Below are 18,301 nucleotides of genomic sequence, written 5' to 3' on the forward strand. Positions count from 1 at the left end.
GCGCTAGTGTTTGTAAATGTGCTTGCTAATCCAGTGACTAATTCAGTATATTACAAAGCAGCAGTGAGCCTGTTGCCAAGGCAGGGCTGTATCCCAACTGGAGGGTGTGTAGGGCTCAGAGGACTTCTCTCCCGTCTGAATTTCATCTCATGCTCCCTGAACTCCAGAGTCCTTCCTTGCCCTCTTGATTCCTGACTCTCAGGTCTCCATCCCTCTTCCCTCTCCTGCCTCTATATCACCACTTTACTCCTCAAGGGTGGGGCCATGTGCTATCTGAGTTAGGGCCAGCGAACCAATCAGTGTTGTCCTGGGATATTCCAGGGGACAGAACCTATTATCTAGCTAGAAGATTTCCTGAAATCATCTTGTTGTCACTGTGCTGTGACTGGGCCTTCCTCAGTTCCCAGTCTGGCATGCTGTGCTCTGTTGATGTCTGTTTTCCTGAGATCCCATTCTATCTGCCCCTCTTCTGTTATCTCCTAGAGGTTGGGAGAGAAACATTCAGCCAGGGGCAGGGACCAGAGTTTAAGGTACACTTCCTTGAGAGGGTCTTCAAGGGTGCAGGAGAAGCCTCTTCTTAGTGTGGCTTGGGATTAGTCTAGTGGTTCTTAACCTTCCCAATGCTCTGTCCCTTTAATATAGTTCCTCATGTTGTGATGACCCCTAACCATAAAATTATTTCATTGCTACTTTTATGAATCATAATATAAATATTTTTGGTGATAGAGGTTTGCCAAAGTTGCAACACACAGGTTGAGAACCACTGGATTAGGGAGTCAAGAGTTTTGTTTTGTACCCCTCAGAGTCTGGGGCTCTACACAAGTGTTCCCAGAAGTCACTGACACCAGGTGTCTGTTCTGGAAATGGACCTTGCCCAGATTCTCCCACAGTGTCTCAGGGAGGCACACACAGTCAAGCTGCCATCTGAAGCATTTCCATGTGTCAGAGGTGGGTGTGGGAGGCCCCAGCCTCTCTCCATCTTCCCTCTCAGTAATTGGCATCATAATTGTCACCTTGGTTCTCTCCCATCCCAGGACATCTGCAAGCTCCTCCTTATCTCCCCTTCCAGAGCTTCTGGAATCCAGCCACATTGGTCTCTCTGCTAAGTCTTGGAGTCTCTGGAGTTGGGAGCATCTCGTGTACTGCTGTTTGTATAGTAAACAGCATAGGTTTGTCTCACTAGAGGGGGAGCTCCAAGTGGAGGGTCTATGGCTGTCAGTCATCAAGGTATTCCCATTGCCTTCTGAGTCAGTAGCTGTCTTATCTCTTCAGATAGAATTCGTATAACAGAAATTCAGTGGTTTTAAATACATTCACAGAGTTGTGTAATCATCACAAGTACCTCATTTCAAAATGCCCTTGGTGTCCCCAATCAAGCTTTATGTACTTGCACAGCCTACGTTGTTGCCTATGGAATAAAGGCATGTCATTCAGTAGGGACAGGTTCCCGAGGACTTCTCAAAGCACACACTTGACTCAGTTAATTCTCCATTTTCAGATCTCCAGGGACCTACTTTCCAATTGCCTCTCTCCAGCACTCAAGCTCTGCTCTACTCTTCAGGCTGGCTTGGTTAGGCTTCTCTGTAGAGTAAGCCCAGTACTGCTGGGCAGAGGTAATGAGTGCTTTCACCAGCTGCATACAGACACAGGCCCAGAGAGCTTAGGCTGTGGTGGCTGCAATTTCCTAATGGCTTCCTGATGAGGCAGAGCCACTTATTAACATCGGATGAGGGCTGTGCATCCAGGCCTCTCTTTCCCACCTGACCCAGACAGATGGAGAGAGTGGCTTCAGCTGCTGCCCCCTTATCATTGATCAGTTCTTCTCTTTTCTCCAACTATTAATCTGTCTAGCCCATTCATCTGAAGATTGGGTCTGCCTGGCGACTGGGTCAGCCTCTTGGGTTTGTTGTTAGAGGCGCCCATAGCTGTCTGCTCTGGGCCTGTGCAGGCCAGACTTTGAGGCAGCAGTGCGATTGTCAGAACGCTAAAGTCTGGGTGCATAGGGCTGTTATGAGAGCTCCAGAAGGAAGAAACCTGTGTTAGGTGTTAGCTAGGAGAGAGATGATATTCCTTAAAGCTGTAGGTCTAGTATTCCAAATGTGTTTGTTTTTAGGAAGAGAGGTACTTGAGTTGCTTCAAGGTAGTCTGAGGCAGAAAGCTTCATTCATTAGATGGAGGTTTACTTCTTAAGCCTGCACTCTGACTTTGTATCCTGGATAGTGTTGTATCTGTGTTTTGGTCACTCTGTTTGGGCACCACAAAAGAACTGAAATAGTAATGTTGGGGAGTCTTCAAATGGCACAGTGACTCTTGGTTTTCCTTTCAGTGGTTTTTAGATGCATATCTGTAGATCAGACATTAACTGATATTTTTACTACCTCTGGTTTGATAAGAATAACATCCTCTGTTTTCAGAGCTGGGGGACATTCTAGTGTCATGCCACCAAAGACTGCTTGTTTAATGATCACTGATATACAATAGGAACCCCTCTCTTGATGGGAATGTCTACAGCTTGGTGGTTGTCACTCAACCCCTGTAAGCTGTAGTGGTGGCAGTTAGCACAGGGCTCCACAGTATGTTGTACCATTTGCATATGTGTTGGCATGTTGGATAGTTGTCCCCACGGGATTCTGAAGAACTCAGGAAGGAGTAATGTTAATTCAAAATGATGCTCCGGGACTTGATGGTAGGAAAGGCGTGGAGGAGACCCCCTTCTCCCAGTCTATGCTAGAGAGTAAACAGTGCTTGGTGTATATAGGAAAAATACCGAGCAAGGAGTCAAAAGGTCTTGAATTAGTAACCATGTGACTAAGTCAAGTGCGGGTCACCTCCTGAGCTTCCTTTCCCCATAAGGAAAAGAAAAAATTGGAAGTAGATGGCATCTAAGGGTCCTTCTGATTCTTCCAGGAATAGTGTGGGACCCTTGGCCAGTGACAGCTCTGCCACTCCTCCTCCACTGGCAGCTTCTCTTTCATTCATCTTCTAATTATGTCTGGTTGCCAGGCAGGGGAACCTCCCTCCAAGGAGTTGTTAAGGTTTTATAGCAAATTCTATAAATTCTTTTCTGCTTCTTGGCTGCAGATGAGGCTTTCCATAGCCAGAGCGAGGGCATATAGAGGAACAAGACAAGGGAGGGTAAAAACCTAAGCACAATGCTGAAGCTGAAGAGGTACAGTGGCCCAAATTATAATTAGGTAGATCTGCACCAACTGTGGAGAAGGCCAGATGACAGGGTTAGCTGGGAACCTGATGGTATAGGGAGAGTAACTACCCTCTCCTCAGAACTTATCTCTGGGTCTTTAACTCCTTAGCAACTCAGAAGACTAGTAGCGACTGACTCTAAAATTATTACTTAAATGCCTGAAGTCCCACAGGCCTGGCTCATTAGAGACATACATTGGGATTTACAGGCCTGGGTAGGGCCTTTATTCTGTGAATTGTTGAACATACAAAGCCTGAGGCTGTAAACTCCAGATGTTCCAGTTTGGGGCAAGGCCACTGGTTGCTGGTGCATTTTGCTGGTGTGCAGGAAATTTTGAAGGCTGATAGGCCCAGCGGAGGGCTGTCTCCTGTACTTACCAAACAATGGGTGGGAATTCTCGAATCTTCTCTGATGTCAGCCTTGCTTCGGGTATGAATGCTATGAATGCCTGTTTCTCAGCCTTCTCCCCACTTCTACCATGTGGCTCCCATGTGGCTCTTTTGAATTACACAGGGATGAGTCAGCAGGGCCTTTGGAAAGAAGGGGGTGTGTTTTGCCTGTAGGGAAAAGGGGTGGAGAGAAATGAAGGAAGCAGGGTTTGAATGAAATACGGGATCAGATCACATGTACCATGCACCCATTTCAACATGCATTGTCTGGTGCACTTGGAGGTAGTCTTCATCTGGGTTTTGTCTTTACCATATGTACCAAGTGACTACATTGCTTGCTAGCTGTGGCCTTGTCCATGGTATCTCAGTTATCTTGGTAGCTCAGGTTTATTAGTGTGGCCCAGGGTGCTCTGAACTGGCAGCATATTATTACCCTATGCGCTTGTGAATGAAAAGGCTGAGGAAGGAACACAGTGGAGTCTTTACCTACCCACTGGGTCTGTTGGCTCCAGCAATGACATTCCTTGTGTGCTCTGCCTAAGCTCTATAGTTAAGACATGTAAGTGCTCACCACCAGTTCCTTCTCAACCCAGGGGAGTCTCTCTTCCATATTCTAAGGTGTGTAAATGAAAAGGAGGAGAATCACTGTATTTCATAAATGCTGGTTTTCCAGGAGCAAGGAAGGAAGTCACCACTGGAAACTTAGAGGCAGGAGTGGAAAGCTGCATTGCCTCATAGGAGATCTTTGTATTGTTTCCCAAATTTCTTGCCTTTAGGAAAAAATCTAGCTTCATGCTTGGGATTCATAGGGCTGAATCCAGTGGGTACAGTTGCTGACTCTTGGTTACCTTTTAGACCTCAAAGATAAAGATGACATGCAAGATGTATATAGGCAACAGGGTGACAGCTCACAGGGACTCTAGTGGGAGTGGGGGATGGGGGGTCTCTTTCCCTACATATGTTTTCTGTTCTGAGCCTGTATTCGTTTTCAGGTTGTTGTCTCCTGCAGGCTAACCTGACCACTGGCAGCCATTTTAGTAAGCTGATAGAAGACTAAGAATATAGGAGACCTAATAAGGAGGGATTAAAATTGATTATCACAATATGAAATCATGTTAGAACAAAAGCTAAAATTCCAAAAAGCAGACAAAATAATAAAAGGGAAGGGAAGCTCTCTGCCTTACTTGTGTCTGTGCCCTTCAGCCCTTGGTCTCTTAAGGCCTCGTTTCTTTTTTCTCCCTTGGCAGTGATGCTGGGCTGAACCCAGATAGAACACATGCTGGACAAGTGTTTCTAGCCTTGAGAGACACTTTCAGTCCTGTCTGCTGGTTCCTTTATTCAGCTCCGAAGAAGTGAGCTAGAGAACTTTTCCTGTCAAAGAGCTCTTTTGTAGTGTCCCTAGCCATGTGTAATGAACAGACTTGATAAGCCTGTCACCTCAGGAGCCATAGTTTTGACCTCTATTGTCTGGTTGATTTGTCCTTGGCATCCCCACCTTGCTTGAACAGTGTAGACAGAGGCCTTAATTGCCTTTCAGGTCCATCTCAGAGGGAGCTAGAGAGGGCAGGCAAGTTCTACGCGTGGCTGGAGACTTCTTAGATTGAGAAGGAACTGTATGAGCAGAAGAATAGCTCATTCCTCAGCAGGCAGCCTTCATGGTGACCTCATCTTCCTCCCAGCTCTGGTCCAGTTGGAGCTATGCATACAGGGCAGACTTCCAGTTCCTCCTGTCTGGGACTCACAGGGGCAGATATAAATAGACCAAGACTTTGTCTGCAACCATTGTTCTCTGACTGCCCATTGTTTCTGATGCTGAAGCCTACCCATTGCTCCTGCTGCCCTCCCCTTTCTCTTAGTGTACAGAAGTCTGAATTTCAGTGTGGCTATTTTCATTTGCACTTGTCTGATGCTAGGGGAGACTCACCCTATGGTGTAGATCAGCTGAATTCTAAGCCTCCTATTTTGACGCCAGCAGTGCTTTTTGTCTGAGTCTTTCCTTGATATATTTGTGGTCAAGACAAAGATATGTGGATGTGTTGATAGTGGAATCAGGAGGATTTGTAAGGGGTTGAACAACTGTCCCCACAGGGGTTTGATTAATGTGCCTGTGTCAGAGTAATGCATGGTCTGTGGTGTTACATTATAGCGCTCAGTACTTGGCCATTGCCTTTTCAGTTTTTTTTTTTCATCAGGGTTTTAGAAAGCATTCTTAGCAAGTTGCAGATGGTGCAAAGGCTGGGATAGATAGCTAATTGTGTGTGTGTGTGTGTGTGTGTGTGCAAATTCATGCTACAAAGAATTTTATATGGGGAATTATGGATCAAAACACCCCTTTGTCAGAGAAATTTAATGTAGTCAGTAAATGTCAGGCCCTAGGTGTGGGGTTGCCTCCGTATGAGTTCTTATGGAGCTGGCAGTGGAGTCTGGCTTTTTCAGGGTAGTCTCCAGTGCTTTTAGACAATTATCTCATTGCTCTCAGTTTACTGTAAACCTGTGGAGGTAAACTTTAGGGACACAGGTACAGGCATGCAAGATTGCTTTTAGGTGGTTCAAGAAGCCACCATGAATGATTGCAGTAAACAGGGAGTTTTAAAAACAGGACAGAGGGGTTAGCAATGGGAAAGGATTAAAAGTTGAAAAACTGCTCAGTGAAGAAGGTTTTAGACTACAAGGCTTTAGTGAACAGAACTAGGTCTGAAGGACACAACTCCTAAGCAGGCATCTTTTCACAAAATGGGTATCATCACTCTTTTCATAACCATCATGGCTTGTTAATGAAATTGAACAGCTCACAGAGTAGGGCACAACTGAGTGTCTTAAGCCTGAAGACTTTAGAACCACAGTGCTGATTTTTGCCCAGGTTCTGCCTTTCCTCTGATCGGCACCCCTTTGTCAGTCTGAGACAGACCCTTAGTTACCAAATATGTGGACAGTCTGCTGTGCTAGTGATCATGGCGCCATGTTGAGCATCTCTGTCTCTACTGGGAAAATGAACTAACAAACTTAGTTTTTATTTTTTTTTTGTCATCTTTTTTCCCCCCGTTTTGAAAACAGACAGTTGTACTGTGTGAATGTGTGTGAATATGCATTTTCCTTCTCTGTCCAGATTTATTTATTAAAAGAAAAACACATCTGCATAAAAAAGCCTCAGAACACAGAAAGAATGTCTACTTTGTTTTTCTTTCTGTAGCACCAAGACATGCCGGGTTTTGGCTTCCTCTGAGGGATTTTGAAGACTGGCTTTCATCTCAAACAAGGCTTTTTCCCCCAACTGGAAAATTGTCCTTTGTAGGAGGAGGGGGACTAAATGTTTTTTATATAATCTCTAAATAAATAAGAAAATGGGGAGAGAATTTCCTTTGAAGCTTCATGGAAAATGTTCCTTTCTGAGCATCATTAATTGGAGTAAGTGGCTGCATCTCTGAAGCCCCTTCCCTTCCCACTTGCCCTTCTGCCTCTCTGCTGGCCTGGTCCTCCTTGCTGTCTCCTCTGCCTCCTCTCCTGCTGTCTCCTCCCAGGCAGCCCCCCCCCCCCCCCCCCCCGCCTCCCCAGCTCATCTCTCTCAGAACATCTTTCCCAGCTAGCTTTGAGTCACTGAGCACTCAGTGGAAGAGGCCTGGCTCTGTGTTTGTTTCCTGCGTGGGAGGGAGAGGCAGGCCTTGAGAAAACAGTTCAAAAGTGCAGAAAAACTTTACCTCTTCCAGCCTAAATAAACGGGCTCTGCTCCATTTGTTTGCCCAGATTTTTCCTTTGCCCATGGAGAAAAATGCTTCATCCTTTACCTCTACTGGATTTACTTTCCTGGGGTTGGGGGTCCCTGGGTCCCCTTTTCTTCATACTTGTTTTATCCCTGCCCCCAGTGAGGTACCATGCAGGATCTGAGCTTGGAGGGGAAGCAGGTCAGTCTTGGGAGGGTTGTGCAGTGAGTGGTGCAGTGACACAATAGCAGCTGGAACTCTGTGTTGCAGCTGTCGCCTGCCATCTCTGAGACTGAGGTCTACCCTTCTCCAGAAAGAACTCTATACAAATGAAAAGAAACACACTATGTCATTAAGGCCAGCATGTCTTTCTGCCTCCTCTGCTTATAATTTTACAATAGACAGAGAGGAAATACCTACCTTTTGTGTCTAAAGATCTGGACTCGAGTTTCTGCTTACATCACTTTCCTGTTGGCCATGGTGGTGAAATAACTGAAGTAGCTTTTGTGAGCCTCCTTTTTCCTCACCTGAGGAGTGGAGGAAATAGTACTAAAACATTTAAGAAACACTTTCTAAAATGTAGAATTCTGCTTTAAAAGCATTGATGGTAATTATAGGTAGGAGGCCAGTGAAATTAATATAAGTTGATTATCCTAATAACCCTCTTGGGATGGTAAATGATGTGAGGCCATAAAGACTCATCAGTAAACCATAAGCAACAAACCGGAAGTAGTATCCCTTGCCATGAAAAATAACAAGTTGTAGAAAGTCAGATAGTTTCCATCATCTTGTACAGGGTTATTATATGTCATGCAATTACTAAGAGCCTTATGACCCTGTCATATGTACTTTAGTTTTTTGTTTTGTTTTGTTTTTTTGAGACAGGGTATCTCTGTATAGCTTTGGAGCCTATCCTGGAACTCGCTCTGCGGACCAGGCTGGTTTCGAACTCACAGAGATCCACTTGCCTTTGCCTCCTGAGGACTGGGATTAAAGGTATGCACCACCAATGCCTAGCTATGTGTACTTTAGTTAAAGGTTAGACTAGTAATATCAGAAGTGTAAGGGGTGGGACTGGAGCTTGGTGGTAGAGCACTTGCCTAGCTTGTTCTAGTCCCTGCACTGCAAAGGCAGAAGGCATAAGATAGAGAAAGAGTCATTAGTGTGCCACACTATGTGGCACACTATGACTTCCATGGAGACTAGGTCCTGGTGCTGTGTTCATGAGAACAAAGGGATCACACTGTCCTGGGACTTTATGGAAGTACACAGGCATATTTGTATGGTGAGAGCTGAAAATAGTCATCTATGATGGAAATGCATTGAAATATGTGAACACCTTGTTAATAACTGAAAGTGATCATCTAAGGATTTCTACATTCTGTCCAGGTGGTCCTGTTGCAGAACTCTGCCATAGGGTGATAGGACTAGAATCCAGGATTAGGTATATGCCTTCATCCATTGAGCTCCACCCTTTGCCCACCAAACATTCCTTTAAACTGTAGGAGAATTATTGAGTTAACGGCCCATAAATGACTAGTGTAGTATAGTAAATGACTTTTTGGGGGGTTCCAAAAAGTTTTAATATATAAGAAAGAGTTTTGAGTTCAGAACTATATATTTTCTTTGTGTCCTATTGATTCTAAAGTGGCACTCATGGGAAGCTTTTAAAAACTAAAGAGCCACAGGATTTGTGTAGCTGTGAAGTGTTGTCATGGCAAACATATTTTAGATGATGGCTACCAAAAGGGATTCCCCCTTGCAGGTCAGGTTACAAGATGCAGAATAAATAAGACATTGCTCTGTTCTTTCAGCAGGGTGGAGAGAGATAGATTCAGGTGGGAACAATCCTGAGCTTGCTTTCCTTGTGGGGTGTGCTCTGCAATGAAGATTATGGGACAGACAAGTGAAAATGCCAGTGCCTAGTGGGACATAATAGATGCTCAATAGAGTGTGGTGTCTTAATTGAACTGGAGCAACTTGTGACAACAAACAACTAGGGCATGGCATTTTATTTACAGTGCTTAAAAGGACAGCAAATTTCAGGAATCCGAAACCTCCCAGATGTACACACCTATGAAAATGGGAGAAGAATGAAGAATCAGGTCTCTGTTTGAGATCATTTCTTGAACCTTCACTTGCTGAGGCTGCTGGAGAAGATGTGTGTTTCAAAGGCCTTCTAGCAGGGCATCTTCATTCACATTTCCTCCTTGGGTGTTTTGGGTGGGAGACTTGAGCTGCCCTAGGGAATAGAGTAAGAGCACTGATCTGCAGGGCTCAGGGGCCGGTTCTACTTTCTGGCTTCTATCCTGGAACGGAAGAGTCTTTCTGCGTTTCTCTGAACACCTGGAATTGATTTGGGTCCTGCTGTGCCTTCCTATACATATGCTGAGGTGGAGGATGGTGGAGGGGCTTGGAAAGAAATAAATCCAGTGATTAAAAATAGCTTTTGCATGTCAGGTGCCTGAACGCATTTGGGAACATGCCTGCAATCCCTTTTGTCTGGCAGGTCTGAACTCTGGTGCTGCCGAATTACAACTGCTTTCATTTGTTTTTCCTGCTTTCCTACCATGTAATGGTCAAGGGCTCATTGGAACCATGTGTGAGCCTGGTGACTCACCAAATCCTCAGGACTTCAGTGGTAATAATGTGTTAAAACTCCTTTTGGGGGATAGGGCAGGGGATGGGTGAGGGGAAGGAGGGGGAAGTCTGAGGTCACTTCCTACAGATGTTCACTGTGCCTAGTGGACCCTGCACACTGCTTTCTCAGACTCAGAGCAGCTTGGAGAAATCTCTGTCCTTTAGAAGACCCTCTCTTTTGTGGTAGGGCAGCTTCCCTCTGAGAAGAGGCATCTACCTTTGAGTTGGCACGTTGTACCCAGTGTGTGTTCCCTGGTGGCTGTGTGCATTGACACAGAGACATGCTGTAATTTGAGACTGGCTTACACTTTTGGACAGCGAGGTCACTGGAGGGTGAATTGGGGATTTTCTGTACAGCTTCTTTCTACCTTCTTTGGATTAGTTTTTACTGGCTAATGCCTGCTAGAGGTTTTGGTAGAGAAGGACACATGCTCAGTTGTTTGTTTTTCTACCTGATGGGAATCTATTCCATTTCTCATGCTGTTCCATTGTTTGGAACAATGATGCACTGTGTGGTTGGGATGGGTGGGCCTGATGTGGACCCCCAGCTAGATGCCCATTTGTTGTTTGTCATATCACATCACTTCATTAATGAAACCTGAGCCACAGACTGCAGAACTCTTACCGCCTGTCTTTGCATTAACCTGCTCCTGGGATTGAAGTCATGTCTGCCTGGTTTCTAGTGCCTCTTAGTGGTCCCAAGAGCAAAATAGAAGGCATTTCTCCCTTCAATTCTGCTTCTATTCTATTGTCCGTGAAAGAAACTGGCCAGTAATCATTGTTTTTGAGATTCCCATTCTTTTGGGATGGTTGGTCCCTTTATTGCATATGTCCTTTTAGAAGTCAATAGCAACTTCAGCAGGTAGAGTTTTCAGGTCTTCAGGACACAGTCATTTCTCTCCTTGTGTTATTTTCCTACATTGGGGTTTGTTCTAAGCAACTTGACTGTGACTCTTTGAAACTGCCCTTTTGGTGTTTGTCAGAACATTAACATTTCTTTGTGTGATCTTAGTTACAGTTGAAGTTCACAAGGCCATGAGCCATTAGGAAGAAGAATGATAACTTCAGTCTTTCCCATGTAGGACATAGAAGTCTCAGATTGGCTTTCTACCCTGATCTGAAGTAATTTCTCTCTGCCACCCCCCACCCCCCATGCTTATTTCTCCATCATGGTGTTATTGCCTTAACAGAAGTTCTGTGGTTCCAGTAGACCAGTAAATGAAATGTGGGCCTGATGGAAGTACCAGGCAAGATAATTTCAAGCCCTGTTTTCTTTGGCTTCAGGTATATCTGCCTCTTAAGCTTTCATACTATAATACTTATTTATCTCAAATCTTCAAGACAATAGAATATTAGTAGGAGACATGACTTGTTGCTTGGATTATCTATATTGTATGTTTGTGTGTATGTGTGTGTGTCGGGGGGGGGGGGGAGACAGAGAGATGGAATAAGGGTTCAGTACACTATTACATCTGAAAATTATTAGATCAAAATTGTGAAACCTAGTGATACAGGGGCTGCCTCTTAACAGAACTCTTTTTAGAGATGAATTGAGTTAGTGACTTACCTAGTATGAGTTGCCTAATGGAGAAAGTGACAGCAGAATCCACAGATTTTGATCAAGAAGGCCAGTCAGCTGTAAGCATGTCTCTTGTTCTCTCTTTTTCCTTGTCTTTAGAACTCCATCTTTGCATTTGGGCATTCTTTATTTGTTTGTTTGTTTGTTTGTTTCATCCCTCTCCATGTAAGCCAGAAGACTTCTTCTTGGTTTCTGTTTACTCTGAGAAAATTTCAGCAAATCTTTGTGTAACTAATTTTAGTTTTATGTTGTATGTACAGCAACCCATTAGGGTGATCGCAGGATGAAGACAGGTGGGGAGGAGCCAGGTTGTTGTTAAGTCTGTGTGCTTCATGTGGAAGGAAGGAAGCCTTCCCTTGGTCCCAGGAAAGGAGAAGAAAGACCGTAGATGATGCAAATGGGTTTCCATAATATCTTTGGTATTTATCTGTATGAAATGCAGAGTATTGGGATAGTTTTAATTGCTTAACTATCTCAAATTTATCTAATTTTCAAACAAAAATAAATTTTGTCTCTTTCCACTTTGAAAATTTTACTTCTCTTGATTATATTTATACAACCTGTTCCCCTTGGTAGTAGAATTGAGCAGGAAGACTGTCTTTTCAAGAGTGGAAGGCTGTCTTCTGACTCTAGTTAGTCTGTCTTTTTCTGTGACTGTATGATAAGCCCTTCTGGAGCCTTGTTTTCCACATTTGTAAGGCCCTTAATCCTTGAACATCTTGCTCAGTAAAATCTGCCACAAGTTAATTCTTCGTAACAGTGTTGGTGTGAGCAATTCTGTCTTAGAGAACTCCAAAGAATGGTAGAAAAAGACACAGGAGACACCTTTGAAGGGTTCTTGGTAACTGAACAGCCCTTAACTTTGACTAATACACAAACAGAATAAAACCCTTGTTTTACATTTCACTTGAAATGGTATGTGGTTGTCAGGGGTGGGCCACATTGAAACACAGGCTCAATATGACTGTGGATTTCAGGAGAGCTGTCCTGATTGCTTCTGTCTTCACATTGTGCATCTTGGCATGGGTTTTTACTCACTGGCTTCTGTACCACTATCTTCTCAGAAATATAAGGTAAGTCCTCTAAATGTTAATTGCAGTGGTAGGGACCTGAAGAACAATCAATAGACACGAAGTCTAATAAATGACTCTAGTTTCCATGCACTGTGTTGAGAGTCTCCAGGGATTGGTATACTTTGTCTTCAAGTCAGGTTCTCTGCATTTTGAGAAACTGTGTTATTTGAATTTGAGATACTATAATTATTACCACAAGGTAATCTCAGAATTTTTCTTTTTTCTTTTTTCTGGTTTTTTGAGAAAGGGTTTCTCTGTGTAGCTTTGGAGCCTATCCTTTTCCGGAGACCAGGCTGGCCTTGACCTCACAGAGATCTGCCTGCCTCTGTCTCCCGAGTGCTGGGATTAAAGGTGTGCACCACCAACGCCCAGCCAGAATTTTTCTAAGAAATGCAATTAGTGAATATTCATAGACATAATGATTAATGTCTAGATGCTGCTCCTAAGATTAGAGAGTATCTGTAATCATACAAAGTATTACAGTAACAAGGTAAATTTAGGAACAGTAGTAATGTCTGTTTTCCTACACCATGTCAGGTTTTTCACCTGCCTAATGATTCATCATCGTCATCATCACCATCGTCATCCATATGAGACTATAGCTTACACAATCGCGGATAATATTGAGGGAACATTTGCACTGTTTTTTTTTATGTAACAAGCTCAATATATCCACTTTTGAGCATGATTATTGATCTTTTTCCCCTTTGAAATAGGGTTTCTCTGTGTAACAGCCTTGACTGTCCCCAAACTCACTTATAGACCAGGCTGGCCGTGCACTCACAGAGATCCACCTGCCTCTGCCTCCCAAGTGCTGGCATTAAAGGCATGTACCACCATGCCCCGCTTTTGATCATTTTTTTAAATGCAATGTCCATACTACTGAAAAGGCAACCTAGCAGCTGTTCACTTATGTAAAGAAAGAACTTCTTTGTTTTTTATGTCTAAATCTTGAACTTTACAAATACAGAAAAGTTCTGACTTTCCTTTTGACATTCTTTGCTTCCCAAAACAATGACAGTGCTCTCTACTGGAGCTCACATCCCAAGGCAAGCGTCTCAGATGTGGGGACAGTTTTCTCTAGCTGGCTTGGGAGATCTACCCAGGAGATCCAGAGCTTAGATCTCACTACAAGAGGGACAGTGCCAGATGGCTTCATGTGAGCTAGACTTTTAGAGGTGACATTGAGGTGGACAAGCCAAAGTAATTCTAGAAACTTCCATTAGAGAAAACAAGTGAGAATATGGAAATGCTTGCTATCCCAACAGGAGGCCGAAACCTGCATGGGAGAAGCATCCACTTAGCACTCCTGGTCAGAGCAGACTAGCAGAATGCTATAGCTAGAGGATATAGCCTCAGGGAATCCTCTTTCTCAGGCTCTCTGCTGTTGTCCTTGCTCTTGGCTGCCTATTCATGAGAACATTACATTGCCCCAGCTTTCATGTTTAGAAGACAATGTGGGGCCACTCTGCCAGATACATTATATGTCCCGTTTATGGTAGCCCCACAGATGCACTATTAGCCTTGGCCTACAATTTCAACACATGGTGTCAGCCAGTTTCCACTGTCAGTAAAGTCCTTTTCATTAAGTTTTTAATGTAATGGAGGGAACAGAGACAAAGAACAAAACCCACACAGTTCAAGTTCCTGAATTTATGTTGGATGGGAGTGAAGGGAACAAAGTTGAGTCAATTGAGACATAGTGAATTTACAAAGTATTTGTTGATTGACTTGTGTGTTTAGCTTTGTGCTAGCATCTAGAGATGCTGGAGTTTTCCCTACTCAGAGAACATGCTCTCTGCTTAACTAAACAGCCTTATTCTCTGAAGTAAAGTTGACCTGTGCTCTGAAGGGGAGACACTCCAGATCACTTAGTAGTTCTTAGATTGGTGAATTAAGGACGAATGGGGAACATTGATGTATTTCTTAGTGACTCATTTGATGATTATTTCATTGTTTGAATGGCTGGATGTTATGTAATCAACAACTGTCCCTTCCCTGCCCCCCCCCTTTTTTTTAAATTCCAAAATCTGGGATTTTCCATCACTTTGTCAGCCTTCCTGAAGGCATGCTGATTCTTTCATTAGAACTTTTTTGGACTGTTCCAAGGCAATTCAAAGACTCCCTGGGACTTGAGATTTCTTGTTACTGGCAGGGCCTGGGAGAGTAGCTACAGCAAACCATTTTCTTCTTAGGACTCAGACACTGGATTGCTTTCTGACAGCGTGGCTGGAAACTGTCCTCAGTCATGCATTATCACCTCTATTCTTTTTGACATTCAGAGGCGAACTATTGGCTTCTCTTTTTGGAGGTCACTAATTTTCATCATGTCTCTTATATATATTCAGGGGCTGTCTTCCTTCCTTCCTTCCTTCCTTCCTTCCTTCCTTCCTTCCTTCCTTCCTTTCCCTCCCTCCCTCCCTCCCTCCCTCCCTTCTCCTTCCTTCCTTCCTTCCTTCCTTCCTTCCTTCCTTCCTTCCTTCCTTCCTTCCTTCCTTCCTTCCTCTCTCCCTCCTTCCAGCTAGCCAAGGAACTTGTAGAACAAGCTAGCTGAGGAACCTCCATAGTTTCCTCATCTAGACCTCAGTCATCTTACACGATGCATGTGGGGACACTGAGAGTTGAGGCTTTAAAAACTCAGGGCAGTGAAGTTAGTCACTGCAAAAAGTCACAGAAAAGCTAAGAGGGTTTAGATTCGGGGAGAAATTGACTCAAGATGAGTTTAGAAGATGCTTGATGTTAGCTCTGTGCATGTACTCATATTAGGAACAGGGCCTACAAGTGTGGGTGGTAAAACTGTGTGGGTTTGGCAAATGATGATACTGGAAGGTCTGCAAGATTTGATACCTCACTGTCCTTTCCCTCCATAAATCATAAATTGGGACTTTCTGTGTACACTTCAGGCTTGCCTGCCTATCTTATCAGTATTGCTACTTTCCTAGTCAAAGCCACTATCATCTCCCAGCAGAACAAATATTACCACTTTCTTAAATCTCCTTACATCCACTCATGTGCACCTAAATCACTCTTTGCAAACTAAGAATGCAGGGAGGCCATTCCTCTGGTTAAATTTCAGCAGCTTTCTATTTTCCTTAGGATAAGGTGCCCTATTCTTAACATTGTCTCCACTGCTGCTTCAACGTGATGTCGAACAGCTGCCCTCCTGATCACTCAGATTCACTTGTTGTTCATCTTTTTTTTTTATTATGCTAAAAGTTTCATTTCTCTCCCTTTCAGTAATTTTAAAAATTAAGTTTGTTCTTTGAAAATTGTGTGTGTGTGTGTGTGTGTGTGTGTGTGTGTGTGTGTGTGTGTGTGTGGTGTGTGCTGATTGCTCCCCTCTTATTTCCTTACCATTCCCGTAAATCCTCCCCACAGTCTCTTTCCTATAGATATGACTTTTACTTTTCTTTTGTGACTCAATTAGTTTAACCAGGGCCATCTGTGTGACCTTTGGTTTGGAACTATCTGTTGGAACCTGGTGGGGTCACCACTGGGTACACAACTAAAACAGTGACACCCTATTTGCCTGAATCTATCAGTTAGCAAATAGTTCACAGTGAAGGGGAGGGCTCCCTAAGTCTCTCTCTCATTCATGCTGGGCTGTTGAGGAACTTATTCTTGTGATGATCCAGTGCAGCCATCCACAGCTGCTGTGTGTTTGAGATTACAATGGCTGTGCCTTCCTCAGAAGATACTTTTTAAAACACTTCTCTGTGTCAGCTAGCTCTTACATTATTTCTGTCCTCTCTCTTACTATATTCCCTGTACCTTAGAGGGGATGGTATAAATGTCTTGTTTGGACTGAGCGTTCATCTGTCACTTATTCCCAGCACCTTGTATAGCTATGAATCCCTCCATTCACTCCCATTTACTGCAGAAGAGGCATCTCTGATTAAAGATGGGAGTAGCATTTGTTGATGAGTGTAAACATAAATATTTAGAAGGCAGTTTGATGCTGTGCCAATTTAGCTAAAGAACAGTATTCATTTACCCACTACAGCCTCAGACGTCCATGAGTTTTTGATAGGGCTTACTGTAACAGGCATGGATTCTGTCCTGTGGATTGGGCCTCAAAAACCAGAGAACAGTTGGTTACCCCGTAACAATAGTGCCACTGTTGCACAAGTGAGCACATCGTGATCTTGTAGTTTGTAGGATTCACAGCTGTGTAAGACCATTGCTGCCTTTTCTCCAGTAATCTCCATAGCACTTTTTAGGACTATGAAGATTAACTGGAGAGGAGAAAACTTCTAACTCACTTTTAGCTTGATTTCTATACATTGCTCAACCAAGGTGTATGGTGACAGGACTGTCCTCTGTCTCTACTTCTATTTAGTAAAGTGCTCAAATTCTTATTAGGGCATAAAAAAAAAAAAAAGGAAATAAGATGGATGCAAATAGGAAAAGAAGTCAAAGTGTCCCTGTTTGTAGGTGATATGTTACTGTACATAAACAGAACATTCCTAGCCAATTAGCTCTTGGGATACAAAATTAACATACAAAAACAATCAGTGGCCTTTCTATATACCAGTGACAAAAGCATTGAGGAGGAAATGAGGGAAACAATCCCATTATTTAGTAGCCTAAAATAATTTCCTAACCAAGGAGGTGCAGAACCTCTACTTTCATCTTTTTGATACGTATCCCATGGCCTTTCTTTACCCTGTGCCCAAGATTGTGTTGCTTAGTGTTAACCAGTGGATTTTGTGTTGAAAAGCAGACAAGTAGGCTCTGATCCAATAGACCTTCAGTGAAACTGAAAATTTGCATCTGATCATTTCCAAGAGAGACTGATATGTCTGCTTGGGGCACCACACTCTGAGGGTAGCTAGGCTAGAGTATACTTTTCTTCCTTCATTTCTGAGAGTTCCCCAGCTCTCACACCAAGTATCTCTGCCTCTGGAAGGTTTTTCCTTATCCTCTAGAGTTGCAGCAGTTCCCGTTCATGCATCTTCTCCTTTGGAGTCCACATTGAGATTGTATTTAAACATTTGTGTCTATAGATTTTTATTAACTGAATCTACTTCAAGAGTCTGTCTTGGTCGGTGCTGTTTCTATGTTCCCTGCTGGTTTTTCATTCTGTGCTAGTCCCATCCTTTGCATATTTCAAGCACGAAACAATTCTTGGTTGCGTGAATAATATTGTTTCTTCTTTTTATAGGTAACTGAAAATATGTAGTAGCACAAATGGTTTCAATGAATAAGAAAGAAAGATAAATGGGGGCTGTAGAAATAGTAGAAATCAGAAGAAAAAAATAAGCATATTTTGTTCACCAGGGTACAGAGCATTGTAAGCAAGACATTTTTTTTTTTCAAAGGGGCCTAGCATATTGTGGAAAACCCCTTCAATTTTACCTGCTGTGATGAGGACATTAACACGATTCATTCTCAGCTTACATTCTCCAGTTCATTCACACCCTCTCATCCTTTGTGAGTGGTTAATTACCTATGTGGTTTCTGTGTTTCAAATGCTGTTTTTGTTTTTCCTTACAGATATGGAATGTGCAGATGTTCCACTGTTAACTCCAAGCAGCAAAGAAATGATGTCCCAAGCATTGAAAGCTACTTTCAGTGGTTTCACAAAAGAACAGCAGCGACTGGGAATCCCAAAAGGTATATTTTTACAGTAGGAAAAGGGGTCACTCAGGCTAGATCCTTAGGGAAGGCTCATTTACTCTCTTGTACCTGGGCTGGCTTAGATTAGCAGCACTGGAATC

General features: G+C 43.4%; 1 protein-coding gene across 2 annotated transcripts in view; it reads left to right on the forward strand.

Annotated features, from left to right (window-relative positions):
- Ets1 (ETS proto-oncogene 1, transcription factor) overlaps positions 1-18,301 on the forward strand; it is a 64,963-nt gene that overhangs the window by 14,241 nt on the left and 32,421 nt on the right. For both annotated transcript variants that reach the window (XM_027411772.2, XM_027411771.2), the window contains exon 2: positions 18,078-18,197. In XM_027411772.2, coding sequence (XP_027267573.1) covers positions 18,078-18,197 — 120 coding nt within the window. The remainder of the gene's footprint in view (positions 1-18,077; positions 18,198-18,301) is intronic.

This window comes from Cricetulus griseus, chromosome 4, assembly GCF_003668045.3.
Source record: "Cricetulus griseus strain 17A/GY chromosome 4, alternate assembly CriGri-PICRH-1.0, whole genome shotgun sequence".
Taxonomy (NCBI): domain Eukaryota; kingdom Metazoa; phylum Chordata; class Mammalia; order Rodentia; family Cricetidae; genus Cricetulus; species Cricetulus griseus.